Genomic DNA, 17,510 nt, shown 5'->3' on the forward strand with positions numbered 1-17,510 from the left:
AAATAATGTAATAATCTATATTCAACAAGATTTCATGTATGCATTTGATTTTTTTTACAACTATTAAAAAATTGCCACTTAAAAATAAATAATGCTTTTCTTTGAATCGTGACAAAATACTACTGTAAAGTTACAACATTTAAAAAGGGGAATTTCCATCCGGATAAATAAACCCGGTAACAAACTGCTTTCGTGCGCCCTCTCTCGGATTAACACCATATTGTATTGTACAGATCTGTAGTGAAAATATGCAAACTTGAAATACATTTACCTTTTTTCGTTCCAAAAATTTGCTTCATAATGTAGGTTTACTTAATTTTTCTTTCCTATTTTTCCTTTTTTCCTATGAAAAAGGAAATGAAAGATGAATCAGAGAAGCTGGAACTCAGACAACCTAGGAGGGAGTGGTAGCCAACAAGAAGTTGGAAAAGCTGATATTGGAAAAGTTAGATCGGATTTATTCCTACTTTAACTATTTCGATTATCGTAACTGTTCAAGTCTGTAGAATAGAGATATTGAGACAGAAACACTAGAAAGAAAGAATCTTAATCATCATCCTTTATCTGTACTTTCACTTTTTGAAACCGTTCTCTCTATCTGCCTGCCTGCCTGCCTGTGTCTGTGTCTGTCTGTCAAGCTGAGAGGCCTGCTGCACTGAGTGACCAGCTGCAGCACGACCCTCCTGGCAGGTTAATGCCTCATTGTTGGCTCCTTTAGTCAGCTGTCAGCAGCACGAGGTGGCAGCAGAAAGCCTGCAGCAGGCAGACTGCAGAGGGGAGCATTCAGGTTGGTGCCATTCTTTTGGACATACTGTATGTCAGCAGGCTTGCATTTTGATTCTCTGTTTCTTACAGTTTTACATTATTGTATTACATGTATCTGTTTAAACATGGCGAGTAAGATATAATATTTTGGGTGTATACCTATATATACGATCATTTGGCAGACGCTTTTATCCAAAGCGACTTACATTACATTACCACCCTTCGCAGAGGGGGGAGCAATTGAGGGTTCGGTGCCTTGCTCAGGGGCACGTTTGCAGGGGCGCAAACAGGCGACCCTCCGGTTCCCAAGCGGAAGCTCTACCCACTGAGCTACTGCCTCCACTAATATATATAGTATATTTGAATACAATTTGAATAATCAAATTTAGCCAAATTCCTACCTCTCTACAAAATAATTCGTCAGAACTTTATCATCAATCATTCTGGTACAACATTATGCATGTATATACACATACCAACAGAGGGCGCCATACCTCCACCACGCTGACTTCAAGCAGGTATATGCTGCCAACTGACTCACCTGTTTACTGAACCAAATCCAAAATGTATGGATGAAATGATTCATGCTTTGAAAACAGTTAATGCCCTGGAAACACATTATTAGAATATCTCATTAAGCATCGTTCAGCTTTTGAGGATTCATTTTGTGTTGTCCTTTTTCAAACATTTTGAATACACAGTAAAATATAATATTTTACCCATTTGTAGTGAAATCTAAATCTCTCTTCTTTTGTCTGTGTTAGAGGTAAAACAACCAAATTCTCATTGTTGCTTTATTGCTGTGTATATGTACTATTTGTTGGTGTAAATACAACACACACCTAATACTATAGCAACTTCATCTGATGTTATTGGCTTACAAACCTGTTCATATCTACTACTTTTTGCGCAGACTAATTCCAAGTTACAGGATGACAAACTATTTTTATTCGATATAATTAACCATTTTTGGTGGAAGTCACCTTGCTGACTTTGTTTTTCTTCCTTTTGTTCCTTTTCACCTGAAGGAAACTTGCCCTGAGTGCTCCACTGCCTGTTTCATGAATAAACAAGATGGTAGAGGTCACTTCTGAAGGAAGCACAGGGAATGCTAAAGCAATGGAAACGTCACAGTGTGGGCTCTACTGAAGTGTTATAATTCTGTGTGCAAAACAGAGCTTATATGTTTGTTTTGTCCAAAAATGTTTGAGATTTTGAAAATAGTGAACTACATATACTGTATAGAGTTCTTCAAATTACAAATTCAACAAATTTCTTTTGTTGAATTTGATTGACTGACTAATCTATAGCTATGTCTGATTATTATTAGTTGTCCAATCCTAATCCATTATTATTGTACCAAACTCTTCATCTTTTACTGTAAAAAAAAGGTGCTGTTTTTAAGCTTGTTTGTGTTTTCTCTTCACTTTCTATTATAGGACGCTGTCAGCGACCTGAGCTAAATTTGACTTTGTTTACTTAACTTTCACCCAACTACATTGAAAACTGTCTTCTGGAAGCAGGAAACGTCAGGGTGTGTTAGGAAATACACTTACTGATTCATTTCTCTCTCTCTCTCTCTCTCTCTCTCTCTCTCTCTCGCTCTCTCTCTCACACACACACACACACAGACACAGACACAGACACAGACACAGACACAACCACACACACACTGGGTGGCGCTGCAGAATACTGGGTGTGGTCAGCACCACACCCACCCACACAGTATGTTTCATTGTGTTTCATTACTACTACTAAAGTAACAACAATAAATTCAGTATTCATATTAAGGTTTAATACAGAGCTAATATAGACGGGGCAAATGTTTTCCTCTTTAAGATAAAGAGGAAAACATTTGCCCTCTAAGGCTCATCTTACATCTGTCTTCTTATGGTTTCAATCTTCCATTTGTAGCCATGGCCACTTTATTAGATACACCTGCACAATCCAATATAAGACCTTTGATTTTTACTCGATAGATAGATAGACAGACAGACAGACAGACAGACAGACAGACAGACAGACAGACAGATAGATAGATAGATAGATAGATAGATAGATAGATAGATAGATAGATAGATAGATAGATAGATAGATTAGTCGATTGTGATAAATGGATGCTGCATTTGTGACCAAGTCCTCGAACAACCTTTACAGTACCGCATTACGCCTCCAAGGGGCGCCGTTGGCAGACTTCGCTCTTAGGCCAATGGAAACAGCGCAGAGTCGTGACGTGAAAAACAAGGCAGGCAGTGTATACAAGTGTGTTCCATTCATGTAGTGTTTAGTAGTCCCTCCAAGCCGCGACAAAACACATCAGGCTGCGCTCTCGGTTTGTCCGCACATTAATAAAAGGCTCGGTGAGTAGAAATAAAAGCTCTGTTTTTGCCGCTGTGTCTTTAGCTTTGTTGTTATGCTAGCAGCTAGGCAAACATGACTGCGGGGGTTTATCCAGAATCGACCCAGGAAATGTGTGAAAGATGTCTGCGTTAGGTCGGCTCACGGCTCGTTTCCTTGTTGGTGCAGAGAGAGGATGTGTGTTTACATGACGTCGCTTGTCTCGGCAAATCCATAGCCTGTGGTAGCAAATTGAGGAAAGCCCATTCAGTGTGTGTGTGTGGGTCTGCGGTCGCACCCATGGAAGCTAATGATCGCGGCTAGCACCCGGCTAGCACCCTGGAGTTGCCCACAACACGAATATAGGCAAAAGTCCAAATAAAGGTCATTCATTGACAGCCAGCTGGCAGCTCGACTCTGCGCAAATAAAGCCGAATTAGACGATGGTAACATACATTCTTGTGTCACAGTGTGTCAGTTTGCTACGAGGGGCGACCATAATACTGAATTATAAACATTATACTGTGTACTTGTCACCTGCTGCTGCTGAAGGTCAGTCACAGCCGGGTTGTGAGGTCGGCTTGACTTAGACCGCGATATCTGCTTGTTGGCGGTAAACACATGGAACGCGCGTTTGATTACATGTTTGGATACATACACGATTTATATATTTTTTTCTATACCAGACGTCATGACATCGGCGGGGACCATGTGACCCCGTTTCACACACACCACGTGGACACACTTGTGTATCATAGAGAACTTTAACCTACATATGACTGTCATGTCTGTTGGCGTTGATGCTGATGGTTAATGTGCGTGTGTGTGTGTGAGATAACGGCATTGTCTGATCTTGTTTGTGTTCAGATGTAATGCAGATATGTTACATTGAGTGTGATGGGATGGAAGGTTTGCATCTGTTATAACGTCCAGAAAATGGACAGAGATCATTTCCAACGTCCATCATCGTCAACATCATCATCATCAGCATCATAGGCTTGATGTTACATGGTCAATTAGTCCATCAGGTTCATATTGTGCCGTCATATTTGAGCGGCGCAGAGCTGCGACCTTTCCCCTAGTTTCTGCTGCACAGAGTGGATCATGTGATGGTGGAGAGAGTAGCTGGGGGAAGGGACTGACTGGCTGGCTGCTGAAACGCTGCTCCTTCCTTCCATTGAAACTGTAAAACGTGTCCTGCTTTCAGAAAGCCGGTACAAAAAAGGGAAGTATTTCTCTTTTAGAATCAATATTCTAAGAGCAGAACCTACAGTAGTTTTTTTTTGCACATTGTCGTTAAAGAACACCGTGACTTTGACATTGGCTTCAACATGCAGCGCTTGATCATCAGTCTGAGCTTTTATTTTGATTGTGTGTTTGTACAGGAATTATAATTATAGCTGGAATCCTACAGCAGCTCCATTAGATCTACTGAGAGGCATAACGATAACAGGTTTCATCATCCAGGTGTTGATTGCATCATTCACACTGTATGTGGCCTACAGAATGTGGAAATCTTGGTTATATATTCTGTCAGACTAGCAGGGTTTTCATTGTGCATTAACTGGTTTGTGGCGTTTCATGTATTTGCTACGATTGCAGTGTTATTGTCAAGGTACAACATCATCTATTAAATACATTGCTGCACAGGGAGGGGTGTGTGTATATGTTGTTTTGTTGACAATGCCATTTGAACAATGTGGTATCGACATTACCGACAGTTTGCCCATTAGTCATCATTATATCTCGCCTAACCAGTTCAGAGTTCATATGGTGTCACCTCCTTTACGGCGAACAAGTGTCGACTTACGAATATCGTTTCAGTTGCAGTTGATATAGCAACGTCCATAAGCTGGCCACATCAGACTTGGGGACTCTTGAACAACTGAATGACAACTTAAATATGACCTTGCTGCAAGTTCGCACCATTATATAGAACATGCCAGTATTGTGCTAAAAATACACCGGTTGACGTTGACGACATTGACGTGTTCCTTGCCTCACCTTAGGCCATACAAAGATGATCAGAATGGAAATAATGACAGTATGACTGTAACAAGGGAGGCAGTAGTCGAGTGGGTAGAGCTTCCGCTTAAGAACCTGAGGGTTGCCGGTTCGAGTCCCTGCCGAGGTGCCCCTGAGCAAGGCACCGAACCCTCAATTGCTCCCCCCTCTGCGAAGGGTGGTAATATAATGTAATGTAAGTCGCTTTGGATAAAAGCGTCTGCCAAATGATCGTAATGTAATGTAATAATGAGGGTTGGAAACGTGCCCTCGGTGTGTATGCAGGTATTTCACACGTGGCTTTTACCTGTGCATTGTAATCTGATATACGGCCAGGAGTAGCAGAAAGCTTGTGAGGATAAAGTTCTCGATACAAACCTTACTATTTCTCCCACTGCTCCAACTTGAACGGTGACTGCTGGCCAGGTTTGGAGATAAAGATGCAGGCCAATCTCACTCATTATAAATTTGTGTTATTTTCAAACTCAATGAGAACCATTTCCCAGTCATCTTTCAGGTCGTTTCACTACAAGGAACTTAATATGATTATGTCTGGGTAATTGCATAACCTTGTTAAAACAAAAATGGGACCATTGATATCGAGGGACTGAGAGATTCAGTGGATAAATGAGTGTGCAGTGTTGACTGTAGTTGAATGCCTCGCCAGGGTATGAGAGGCGTTCTTTGTCTACCAATCAGGACCGTAACCATGTTAACTTGTCATTAAACGAAGAGAAAGGATAAAAAGATGGAAAGAAGTTGCAGTTTATAGATCATGATTTATAAGGCTCAACGTTAAATTCATTAAATATAAGTAAATTGATTTGAAATTGATGGTCTTGTGCTCCTTTTCCCCCTCAGTCACTGTGAGTAGTAGCAGCCACCATGGCAGAAGCTCACCAGGCGGTGGCCTTCCAGTTCACCGTCACCCCGGATGGCATCGACCTCCAGCTGTGTCACGAGGCTCTACGCCAGATCTACCTCTCTGGCATTCACTCCTGGAAGAAACGCTTCATCCGCTTCAAGGTGACAGGCGTCGCTAAAAACCATTGAGTAATTTCAATCTACAAAGATGTCATTAGTTTATCAGACCCCCTCGTCATGTCCACGTCCTCTTTATTGATTAACGCCTTGTTGACATGAGGTTATTGGTGCGTTTGTTTGATTAGAAAGTTTACTTTACACAGTCACTACTACTCACACGTAAACAGTGCCGGTCACCTTCCTGTCTGGCGTTTGTGTCGTAGCCTTTGGCCTAGTTGTGTGTTTACACAAAGCCATACGACAGTCTCAAACTCAAACACCTGCCAGTATGTTCACACATGCCCCTGTTGTTGGGTTTTGTTTTGTTTTGATAATGAAAAGGACTAGATGCTCACATGTAGCAGCAAGAACCAAAACACCTCAATGATTTATAACTTTATCTTTGTAGGATCTTTGTTTTCTGACCTTTGTAATGCTAATCTAACTTTAAAACCTCTCTTCCACAGAATGGGGTAATGACTGGTGTTTACCCGGGCAGCCCTGCTGGGTTTATTATCGTGGTTACATCCTACATGTCCTACAATAAATTTAATCAGCTGGATCCCTCTCTGGGGTTGGTTGCCAAACTAAGCCAACACGTACCCATCAGGTAAGGTTCCTCTCCTGGATCTGGCTCTTTGTTCTCTCTCTGAACACAAAGGCTGCTTTCACAAGTGTATTCACATTATGACAGGTAACACTATATGTCCTTCTATGGACCAGAACGCTGTTGTTACTAACAATGCTACAGTTCGTCTCTAAAGTCAAGGGCATTAGTGTCGTTTATGTTAAATTTTAACTCGATCAATCCTCAACTCGACAGGCTTCCTGTTACACTTGTTGTTTTAACTAGAGAAGCTTGTTCTCTAGTTAAATAAGGCTTTACATAATTTCAAGCCCCATTGATTTACAGTTAAAATCACAATTAGAGTTTTGTTTTTGACCCTAGATAGTGCATTGATCTGGACCTCTTACATAAAAACAAACATGTAAATTATCAGTCATGACATAATGTGTATTGTCTGCTTCCATTATGGGTTCCATTGTATCTTTCTAATAATTAATCTAATGATGAGCAAGTGATTTTTGCATCGTCTCATTTGACCACCCTGTGTTTTTCTCCTCTTTGTTTCCTCCTCTCGCCTTCTCCACAGCCGATACATGTCTGCAGACAGCCAGAAGATTGTCGGTGGTGTTTTGGTGGGCACAGGTCTGTGGGTCACCATAATCATGATCATGAGGAATGTTCTCAAGGGCCTGTTGTCATGGCACGGCTGGATGCATGCACGCCATGGCTCCGTCTCATGGGCTACCCGTGCCTGGATGGTGAGAGGATATTTAGTATTTTGAGCAAAGACCTTGATAATCAACATTTCTATCCAGAATGTACACACTTGCTCTTACATCACATGTACCGGTTTGCACCTCTCTGCTTAATTCACTTGGGCTTCATATTGGAAGGTCACAGTGGGAGTCTCTACCACATGGGGGAAGGGCTGTACAATGTTTACCACAGCATATGGAAGCCATCACCATGACTAGGCAGATTCAGGTGTTTAAGTGAAGAGAGGCGGTACTCTAATGTATTGAAAATGTAGGTTACTTACACAGGCTAAATAGCTCATTTCTAAAGCAAACATTCTGAATTAATTACAGTTTACTGATCTATAAGTTCACTTGTTGTTGGAACAATTAGATGTACAGGATGTTTTTGTTATTATTTAATCATTTGTAAGTGACTGGGTCTGCTAATCGGGCCTAGTTAATGATATGATGTCACTTGAAATGCTGTATGCTCACTTTTAGTTTAACCCACTGGTGATGTCGTTGCACTTTGCCTCTTGTTCTGGAGGTTAGTAGGTGAAAAAACACAGCGAAACGTTTAATCCCCCATGTCCTCTATCTGTATCTGTTCTTCTCCTTCAGGTGTTGGTGAAGGTGTTCTCTGGCAGGAAGCCAATGCTCTACAGTTTCCAGAACTCCCTGCCTCGGCTCCCTGTCCCTACTGTTAAGGACACGTGCAGACGGGTAGGGTTCCAATTTATTTAGATCATTTCCTTTTACACTGATTGCTTTGTGCAGGTTTATGACAACCCCTAACATTTTGCAACCATCGATAAGAAATGCCACTCAGCTTAACAACCAGCTTAGTCAAATTATAAATCCATGCAAAATTCCTAATTAGTTTGTAACCCTGACATTTGTGCAAGCAAGGTATGACCTGAAACAGTTTGAACCTGTGCTCTCATTTACATTTACCCTTGGATCATATTTCCTTGTTACTTCAGTGTCTTGCTTGAGGCAGAACTTCTCAGCTCAGACCAGTAGATTGCAGGTTCATGTGACGCTCCTTGTAATTATGCGTCTGTCTTCATGTTTGCCTTCAGTACCTGGAGTCTGTCCGCCCACTGATGGAGGATGAGAAGTATGAGCGGATGAAGGGTTTGGCTGAAGACTTTGAGAAGAAGTTGGGACCCAGGCTGCAGTGGTACCTCAAGCTCAAGTCCTGGTGGGCCTCCAACTATGTGAGTCAGAGAATCCTCTCCTCTTCTCTCCTCTCCTCTCCCCTCCTCCTCTCAAAAGCAGCACATCTGACATGACTACCTTCTTTCTCCTTTTCTCCCTCCTTGTGTGGTACAGGTCAGTGACTGGTGGGAAGAGTATATCTACCTCAGAGGCCGTGGGCCAATTATGGTCAACAGCAACTATTATGCCATGGTAAGACTCCCCAGAGTTTCTATTTAACCTCACCACTCTACCACTTCTCCAAAGGAAGAACAGTTATGTTTCCCCATGTGGGTTGTAGGCTTGGGCGCTATGTGTTTGTCGAAACTCGACACCTCATATACTCCAGAAGCTTTCACCACTGAGACTATTGTGAGTCTGACTCTTTTGCCAGCACTGTGTCCTTCAGCACTAGTGTGTGAGTGGCAAGGCACATGTCATTTTAAAGACCTCATGTGTCTCTATGGGACAGTAGACTGGGGCGTTACACACAATAGAGCTGACACACTCCTCCGACAGACTCAATTAGTTAACTATTCCAGTTCTAAACCTCTAGTTCTTAACTGTAAGTCATTGCTCATGTCTCAAAGGTGGTCCTTGTCTTATCACCATGTTATTCTCTCTCCTCTAGGATTTCCTGTATGTGTTCCCCACATCTATCCAGGCTGCCAGAGCAGGTAATGCTATCCATGCTATCATGCTGTACAGGAGGAAACTGGACAGAGCCCAAATCAAACCAGTGAGTATACAGTCTATCTCCATGTGTCACACTCTAATCATTATCTTGACCTATTATTGATTAATAGGCTGTGATATCCAATTTCGTACAATACACACCCACACACTGCACTATTGTAAATGTCACTGCGCCATTGTCAATGTTTAACATTTTGATAAGAAAAATGTTCTTGCCATCATCAGCACTGTTATCTCAGTGTCTTTTTGTTTTGAATAACTTCCCTAGTGATAACATAGATATTTACGGTGTCTTTGATTTATTGTTTGTCCTGAAGGAGCCGAGCTGTGTGCTGTGTGCTTGCTCTTTTAGCTAGGCTACAGTCACCAGCTGAAGACTTAGCGAATAAGGCTTGATGAATGAATGAAGTTTCATCTTGCTGCACCTCTACCACCCTGTCCTCTAGATTGTTCCTTTGCCAAACCTGCATGATGCTTATGTGCAAATTTTCTCTTGTCAATACAAAACACATTGGACAACACGTTGCATAAATACGCAGATGTCTTACTCACGTTGATACAAACTGTAATGCATGCTCTCTCTCTTTGACACACTCACATTCGCTTGTCTCTGTTTTACTGTTTTGTCCCTTCGATGCGTCGGACGCTGCGTTAGATTTACTTGCTGGCGAACAAGGTTCCTCTGTGTTCAGCTCAGTGGGAGCGAGTGTTTAACACCACCCGCGTCCCTGGTTTGGAGACAGGTAAGAGGAGGACACACCTCAGCAGTGCCCTCTGACCCCCTACCCTGCAAACCTTGCCATTATCGTTGCAACAGCCATCGGAAACCCTGACTGCTACACTCAAGTCTCAACAGCACATCCCTGAGAGAATCCCACCTCTGATTGGCTTTTGTCTGATTTATATTGGTCAGACTTCAATTAGAGTTAAGTCAGCACTTTAGTCGAGTGTGTGTGCTCCATCATCAGGGCTGTGCTGGCGGTACTGAGGTGACAGGCCACTGGTTTCTGCACCCTGCTCATGTTTCCTTCCCTGGCAAATCTATCTTCTCCTACAAACTGCTTATCAGTTCTCATCCCTCCCATCTGCAATTCATCCATCCCGCTGTCCCTTTTTTTAGGTGTGTGTCTGCTGCTGTCTGGGGATTTTAGTGAACTAGGTTGTCATCTATGTTTGACTCTTCCCTTTTACTTTTCAGCTCATGCTCCTACACACTATTCCCATGTGCTCATCCCAATACGAGCGTATGTTCAACACCAGTCGTGTCCCAGGTGTAGACACAGGTAGAGTCCTTAGCAGTGCTGCCTCCTCCACACTACTCCTGCTTTACCTCTCCTTAGGACATTTGGTCCACCTTTTTGATATTGGCAATAATCTGACCTTATAGATATTAATGCATGTGTAATGGTCTGGACACATGTGTATTACTAATGTGCATGTGACTGAATTTGCGTGTTTTAGTTTGAGCAGCCAGAAAAAGCAATGGAGTCAAGATAAGCCCTTAAAAACAATAATATACTTTAAATTCCACCACAGTATAGGTGCTTTAGGGTTTTAAAGTAAAGTATTGAAAGTACTGAATACTAAAATTAGGGAAAGAAAATAATTTTGTGGCAGTAAATCACAATATGTGCTTCTTTAAAGTTACCTGAATAAGAACTTCCTCAAAACCTGGAGCGGAGTGCTAGTTTGTAATGTTAACACTTTTAACGTAAACGATGCATGATCTTACACTCAGCCCAAGAGAAATAAACTGTTCCCACATGAACAACTCTGTTTTCCCAGACCTAGAAACCCTCAGGACCAAGACTCTGATCTGTGATGTCATCTAAATGTATGAAAAAGGTATACATGTATATGAGACATCAGACACTTGGGGTCCTGACAAACTCCTCTTTTCTCTCTGGCTGTAGAGGACGGCGTAGAATTAAACCTAAACTAACTCAACCGAGCTGCTGCCTCATGCATGTAGCAAATGCAGTGAGTTTGTAATCGGTGCTATCGGTTGTGTGCGTGTGTGTGTGTGGAGAAATGGATTGCGTTAATTAGGTCTGTGTAAAGAAAATGGCAGAGTAACATTTGTGGTAAACAAATAATTAATTAGAAGATGTTCTTAGATGGAAAAGATATGAATCCATTTCTGGTATATTGCGGTTGCTGGTGGTGTCGCACAGTTAGAGGTGTAGGCTGAACATTATCTGGTTGCCAAGTGGTTGCGCTTGGAGATGGATCGGTTCCCGTCCTTATGTCTTGCCTGTTAATAGGTCAATGCTTGTTTGAACACTTTTTGAGCTTCACCAAAGTCAAATTCTACCTTTTCTTTAAAGTACCATACAGTAACATAGGTTTCCAATTGGTTTATCTGGTGGTAAATACATGATGCTGCTCAAACAAACATTGCCTCAACTCACCATTACCCTGTTCCCAAATTCCTCCCCCCCCTTGTCCATCTCACTGTCTGTCCTTCCCATTTCAAGCTTCCTTAGATTGAAAACTATCCTCTTCCATTAGACCGTATAGCTCATTCAATCAGGTATTTATATTCAACTGTATGTAATAAAATGAAATGTTCTTCTCTGAAATGAGTTTACTCTTGAAATCAAGCTTTAGAAATTAAGAAATTGTGCTTTGGATGTCACAGAATTTCACATCTGGGATGCAAGAAATGTCTTACTAACAAACACTGACCCCCGAAGTTACATTCTGTGGCATCCAGGAATCTTTAAGAGCAAAAAAATTAAAGTCAAGGCAGCATCACCGCCTTTACTACAGTTTTGATTCAAAGCTCCTGAGATTTAGATGTAAAGTATTAAATCTATGACGTTCCCCCAATATCCTCTCTCCTCACCTTTGGTCTCTGGCTCCCAGACATCCTCCAGCACATGAACGAGAGTAAACACATTGCCGTGTACCACAAGGGCCGCTTCTACAAGGTGTGGATGTTTTATGACGGGCGGCTGCTGTTGCCACGGGAGATAGAGCAGCAGATGGCGAGGATCTTGGCCGACACGTCCGAGCCGGCGCCAGGAGAGGAGGCACTCGCTGCTCTCACTGCAGGAGAAAGGTGGGTGGGTGCCGTGTGGCGCGCAATTTGCTTTTCACTCCTAAAAAGAAAACAATCCTGGTTATTCTTACAAAACATTTGGGTAATTTTTGGGAAGTTACTCTTGAGGATTTAGGAAAGTCTGGTAAGTAAGTAAGTAACCACTGCACTGAGTGATGTCTTGTGCACTTGTCTGCACAGTGTTGCAAGGTGTTCTTAATACTGACTCTGGTTCCTTGATCTCTGCTGCCCCCCTCAGGACTCCATGGGCCAAGGCTCGAGAGACCTATTTCTGCCGCGGTAGGAACAAGCAATCTCTGGACGCCATTGAGAAGGCCGCCTTCTTTGTTACCCTCGACGACACCGAGCAGCGTTTCGAGGAGGCGAACCCCGTCAAGTCTCTGGATAGTTACGCCAAATCCCTGCTGCACGGGAAGTGCTACGACAGGTACTCTCCCCTTAAACTGCAGTCAATATCAACTTCATACGTCCTTAATGTATGTGTTCGGATGCGGTGCAAGCTTATCCTATTAACATCCATCCTGTTTTCTGTAGGTGGTTCGATAAATCCTTCAACGTGATCATTTTCAAGAACGGCACCATGGGGCTGAATGCAGAACATTCCTGGGCAGATGCCCCAATCATTGGCCATCTGTGGGAGGTGCGGCGATTAACCTCTTGTCTAATGAATTATGTTATGCAGTTAGAAGAACTTAATACCTCATGTTGTCATTTGACATTATATCACATAAAATCATACATCAGTACATTTTGGTGACAGAGCATGTAACCTCTCTCTCCCCTGCAGCACGTTCTTTCCATGGACCCCTTTAAGCTGGGATATGCTGAGGACGGTCACTGCTGTGGAGATCCTCACCCCACCCTGCCTGGTCCTCAGAGGCTGCAGTGGGACATCCCCACCGAGGTAAAACTCTGCTCTGCTGTGACCCCCCTCATACTGATTTGCTATTCATAGCCTGTGGCTTCCCTCTGCTGGCAGCTTTAGACACTTGCATGCGACAGTGCGGTGTTATTATTACCGTATTGAAAGGGAAGCATGTAAAGCAGGGGCTGCAGAGGATTGACACACGAATAAAAAGAATGATATTTATGTGAATTTGATTTTAAATAAAGCCACCGATATTAATTAGTTTCTATCTGTGATGATTTTGTTGTATACCAAGTCTAACATACAACTCTGTTCTCTTGCAGTGCCAGGATGTCATCCAGAGCTCTCTGACTGTTGCCAGGAGTCTGGCCGATGACGTGGACTGTCACATTTTCCCTTTCAATGACTTTGGCAAAGGTCTGATCAAAAAGTGCCGCACCAGTCCTGATGGCTTCATCCAGATTGCCCTCCAGCTCGCCCATTACAGGGTCTGTAACCCTACCTGCACCTTTGTTTATGCTTATGGGGATCACATGAAATATCTAATTACTTCCTGATACCACAGAACTGTAAGTGCACCTGGAACTGTTGACCTGCCTGTGTAAAGTCAAGTGTAATCATTCATAAATCGTTACCATATTGTCTTTCAACAGGACAAAGGGAAGTTCTGCCTGACATATGAAGCCTCCATGACCCGTTTGTTCCGTGAGGGTCGGACGGAAACCGTACGCTCCTGCACCGTAGAGACCTGTGCCTTTGTTCGCTCCATGATCAGAGATGAGACGGTAAGGCTCAACTTGAACAATACACCATAGCCTATGAGTTTTAATAATTCCAAATACCTAACCTTGATGTACTGTAACACACTCTTATATCTTAACGATGTATTCTTCTTTTGTTTCTTGTCTGTATCCATGCAGAGAGAAGAACGTATGAAGATGCTTAAAGAAGCAGCAGAGAAGCACCAGAACATGTACCGCCTGGCCATGACAGGGCAAGGCATCGACCGGCACCTTTTCTGTCTGTACGTGGTGTCTAAATACCTGGGAGAAGATTCAGCCTTCCTCAAGGAGGTACGAGCAGTTTATGGGATTCTCTCCATTTCCCTCAGATTTTTCCCACTAGCTTTTTGTGGAGTGAATTAAGCCGTGGATGTTTCCTTTACCTCCAGGTCTTGTCTGAGCCATGGAGGCTGTCGACCAGTCAGACACCCCTGCAGCAGGTTGAGCTGTTTGACCTCGTCCGACACCCTGAGTATGTGTCCTCTGGTGGTGGATTTGGTCCGGTAAGTTACAAGCTTAGGAGTGATATTTGGCTGTTTGTACATTTATGAGTTCTTTCTGCAGTTAAGATTTAAAATGGTAGTTAACTCTCTCTTTACTGTTGGATCTAACAGCTGTGTGCTCTTTGTTTTTGCTTTCTATTGTGTCCACAAGGTGGCTGATGATGGTTATGGAGTGTCCTACATTATTGTTGGTGAGAATCTCATCAACTTCCACATCTCCAGCAAACACTCCAGTTCAGAAACTGTAAGTTGGCTAAGTTCCCCTGGAGATTCCTTGTGTCCATTGTTTTGCACGCACTTAAACAACTTATATTGAATTGTCTTATTTCAGGACTCCCATCGTTTTGGCGCCAACATCAGACGAGCTATGCTGGAGATTCTGGATCTCTTCCAGCTTGACAAAAAAGCTGTAAAGTGATTGCTCTCTCTCTGTGGGTGGTAAATGCAGATGATGTTGTTAACAGTATATACTGTATATGCATATATATATATATATATATTATATATATGCCTCTTGAAGGTTGTACAGAATAAAATAATTGGTTTTATTTAAAGTTAATTCATGTTACAGATATGAAGATAATTGAGGTGTTTGGAAATATTACTGTAGTTTTTTTATTTTTGTGAGGCATTGATCTGTGTTGTTTTGTTTGGAAGGTGTGACATTCTGCTGGTATTGGTTACTGCAGGTAGCGAACAGAAGGAAAAATGTTTTCTACATGACTGTACGTACCGGTGCCTTAGCGACCCACTAATGTAAAAGGGAGGAGAACTGTAGAAATCAAGTCTGAATTCAAGTCGGTGTCGAGACCAAGACACGTTTCATCACGGCAGAGTTTGTATTGAGAAATGGAACATTTGGTCACAGTTAGTCCCTGCTACTCGTTGTTTACCGAGCTGACATCTGATGGTCAAAGCAAGAACACAATTCCCCTTCTCCCATTCGTTCTAATTAAGTCATTCATCTTCGATCTGACAGGTGAGCCACACTCTGTTCCTAACAGTCCGCTCTGAATGGATCTCTGTTGCCTTTCTGTTTCACTGCGCTTAGCCACAGTTTTCTGTTCTTTTTAGCTGCTCTCATTCTCCAACGTAGTAATCAAGGAAATTCGTATTTTCATATTTGCAGTTTGTTGTGAGAGCTTTTTGTTGTTTCCTTACTCAGGTTTTTATTAACTCTGCCTGGTGATCTATGGTGCTGTTGAAGATGAGATGCAGTAGAATGCCATGTAAGATGGTGAAGGGGGGAGTTTAAATGTACATAACAGAACAGTTTCAAAACTAGCACTTAATCCAGACCTTAAAGTAAATGTACAAACTTAACTCCTGTGATTGGCTTTCAGTGTCAACCCTGTCCTCGCCACTCACGGTCTCCCTTTGGTCTGTTTCCCTGATTTTGCACAGCGCCCTCTACAGCCACTAAAGCTTCTATGGGTAATTATTCAACTCGGGGTCCTTTTGTGTCCCTGGACAATCGATGGGAAAATTGAAAAACAAAAAAAGAAGAAGTATCATTCATCTAATGAATCATTGCTCAATTTTAGTGACATTGTTGTCTTACCGGTCTATCTTCTCTCTTAGGCCAGAGTTTGATGAGTCAACCTTGTGTAATACTGAATCAAATGTAGATATTATATAAATGACTGCAACAGTTTTATCAATAATCCTGCGCTTTTTAAATATATTTGCATATTCTGTTATTTTTAATAACATTTAAACCACAAGATGTTATCTGACTGGTCTGGGAGCCTCCGCTGACCTCAGAGAGGCGTGTCATGTTGGGTCAGTCATTTTGGTTGATCATGACTGATGGTACTTCCAATGTTATTGTCCCAACATGGCTTTCACTTTCTGAGCCAAAGCGGACCACAGTTGAAGAGTTGCCCTTACACAGTTGCTTTCACATGTGGAGTTGTGCTTCCCATCAACCAACAAACGGCATTCGTACAGTGTTGACTTTGCTGGGGGAAGTGAGAAATTGACTGGACAGCGTGTGTGTGTGTGTGTGTCTGGGGTTAATCTCACTTGCATAGTTTGTGAATATAACTGACATAGTATGTGGCAAATAGAGATTTTTCTGCTTTGTGTGTTAAAGAGTATGTTGTGCACTCCATGACTTGCACCCCACCTTTTATTCTTTACACTAACCAGAATGTTGTCAGATCTCAATGAAATTTAAACTTGGTGAGTTTGTGGTCAAATGTTGCCTAGTCGTCACTACAAGGTGCAGCGATGGTTTGTGGTTTGTTATCTCTCTCTATGACTTGTCTTGGGGTTTTGTTTAGGACTATAGGCTTTATTCAGTGCAGGTTAGAGGAGCTGTCATTCTAAAGAAGGCATTTCTGCTTTTTCTGTATTTGTTGTCACCATATTTATTTTGAAATTCTTTAACTTTCACACACACAGAACTGTTGAAGGCATTGCGTACCGGCTGAGTGAAACACACTTCAGTTCATGCTTTGCTGACATAAGAAGTGAAATGGTCAAAAACGCTTGAATACCGTTTTATTAGTTTTTCTTCTTCGCAATTTTTCCCAGTATGTTCTAGTCCTATGGCTTTTTCTCTCTTGGTAGACCTGACATGTTTTCACTGCTGCATGATTTTCAAGATGAAGCTGTATATGTTTGCCTTTTAATTTAAAGATGTGTTAAGAAGACAACAAGCTGATATACCAAAACAATTTTAACACAATAAAGTGAATGTCAGACAGCTGTCGTGTGTGTGTGTGTGTGTGTGTGTGTGTGTGTGTGTGTGTGTGTGTGTGTGTGTGTGTGTGTGTGTGTGTGTGTGTGTGTGTGTGTGTGTGTGTGTGTGTGTGTGTGTGTGTGTGTGTGTGTGTGTGTGTGTGTGTGTGTGTGTGTGTGTGTGTGTGTGTGTGTGTGTGTGTGTGTGTGTGTGTGTGTGTGTGTGTGTGTGTGTGTGTGTGTGTGTGTGTGTGTGTGTGTGCGCGAGCGAGCTCCTG

At 42.3% G+C, this 17,510-nt stretch overlaps 1 protein-coding gene across 2 annotated transcripts; it reads left to right on the top strand.

Moving 5' to 3' along the window:
• The first annotated feature begins 3,008 nt into the window (after nt 1–3,008).
• cpt1ab (carnitine palmitoyltransferase 1Ab (liver)) lies at nt 3,009–17,257 on the top strand. Of its 2 annotated transcripts, none has more exons than XM_076171353.1 (19): nt 3,009–3,125; nt 5,968–6,132; nt 6,597–6,739; nt 7,284–7,455; nt 8,056–8,157; nt 8,517–8,654; nt 8,770–8,847; nt 9,266–9,373; nt 9,986–10,073; nt 12,199–12,394; nt 12,633–12,821; nt 12,929–13,034; nt 13,182–13,298; nt 13,586–13,750; nt 13,916–14,047; nt 14,183–14,335; nt 14,434–14,547; nt 14,699–14,791; nt 14,879–17,257. In XM_076171353.1, the coding sequence occupies exons 2-19, from the start codon at nt 5,992–5,994 to the stop codon at nt 14,963–14,965; spliced, it is 2,322 nt and encodes a 773-aa protein (XP_076027468.1). In that variant the 5' UTR covers nt 3,009–3,125; nt 5,968–5,991; the 3' UTR covers nt 14,966–17,257. The 2 variants fall into 2 exon arrangements, with proteins under 2 accessions (XP_076027468.1, XP_076027476.1); XM_076171361.1 differs by lacking the exon at nt 9,986–10,073 and adding an exon at nt 10,529–10,613.
• The last annotated feature ends 253 nt before the right edge of the window (nt 17,258–17,510 follow it).

The sequence above is a fragment of the Genypterus blacodes genome, unplaced genomic scaffold (genome assembly GCF_046128005.1).
Source record: "Genypterus blacodes isolate CSIRO-AG114 ecotype Tasmania unplaced genomic scaffold, CSIRO-AGI_Gbla_v1 ptg000015l_1, whole genome shotgun sequence".
NCBI classification, from domain to species: Eukaryota; Metazoa; Chordata; class Actinopteri; order Ophidiiformes; family Ophidiidae; genus Genypterus; species Genypterus blacodes.

Coding starts and splice junctions, on each gene's coding strand:
- cpt1ab (XM_076171353.1), top strand. CDS start 5,992: ATGGCAGAAGCTCACCAGGCGGTGGCCTTCCAGTTCACCGTCACCCCG. Junction 13,035..13,181: donor TCATTGGCCATCTGTGGGAG/GTGCGGCGATTA, acceptor TCTCCCCTGCAG/CACGTTCTTTCCATGGACCC. Junction 14,792..14,878: donor AACACTCCAGTTCAGAAACT/GTAAGTTGGCTA, acceptor GTCTTATTTCAG/GACTCCCATCGTTTTGGCGC.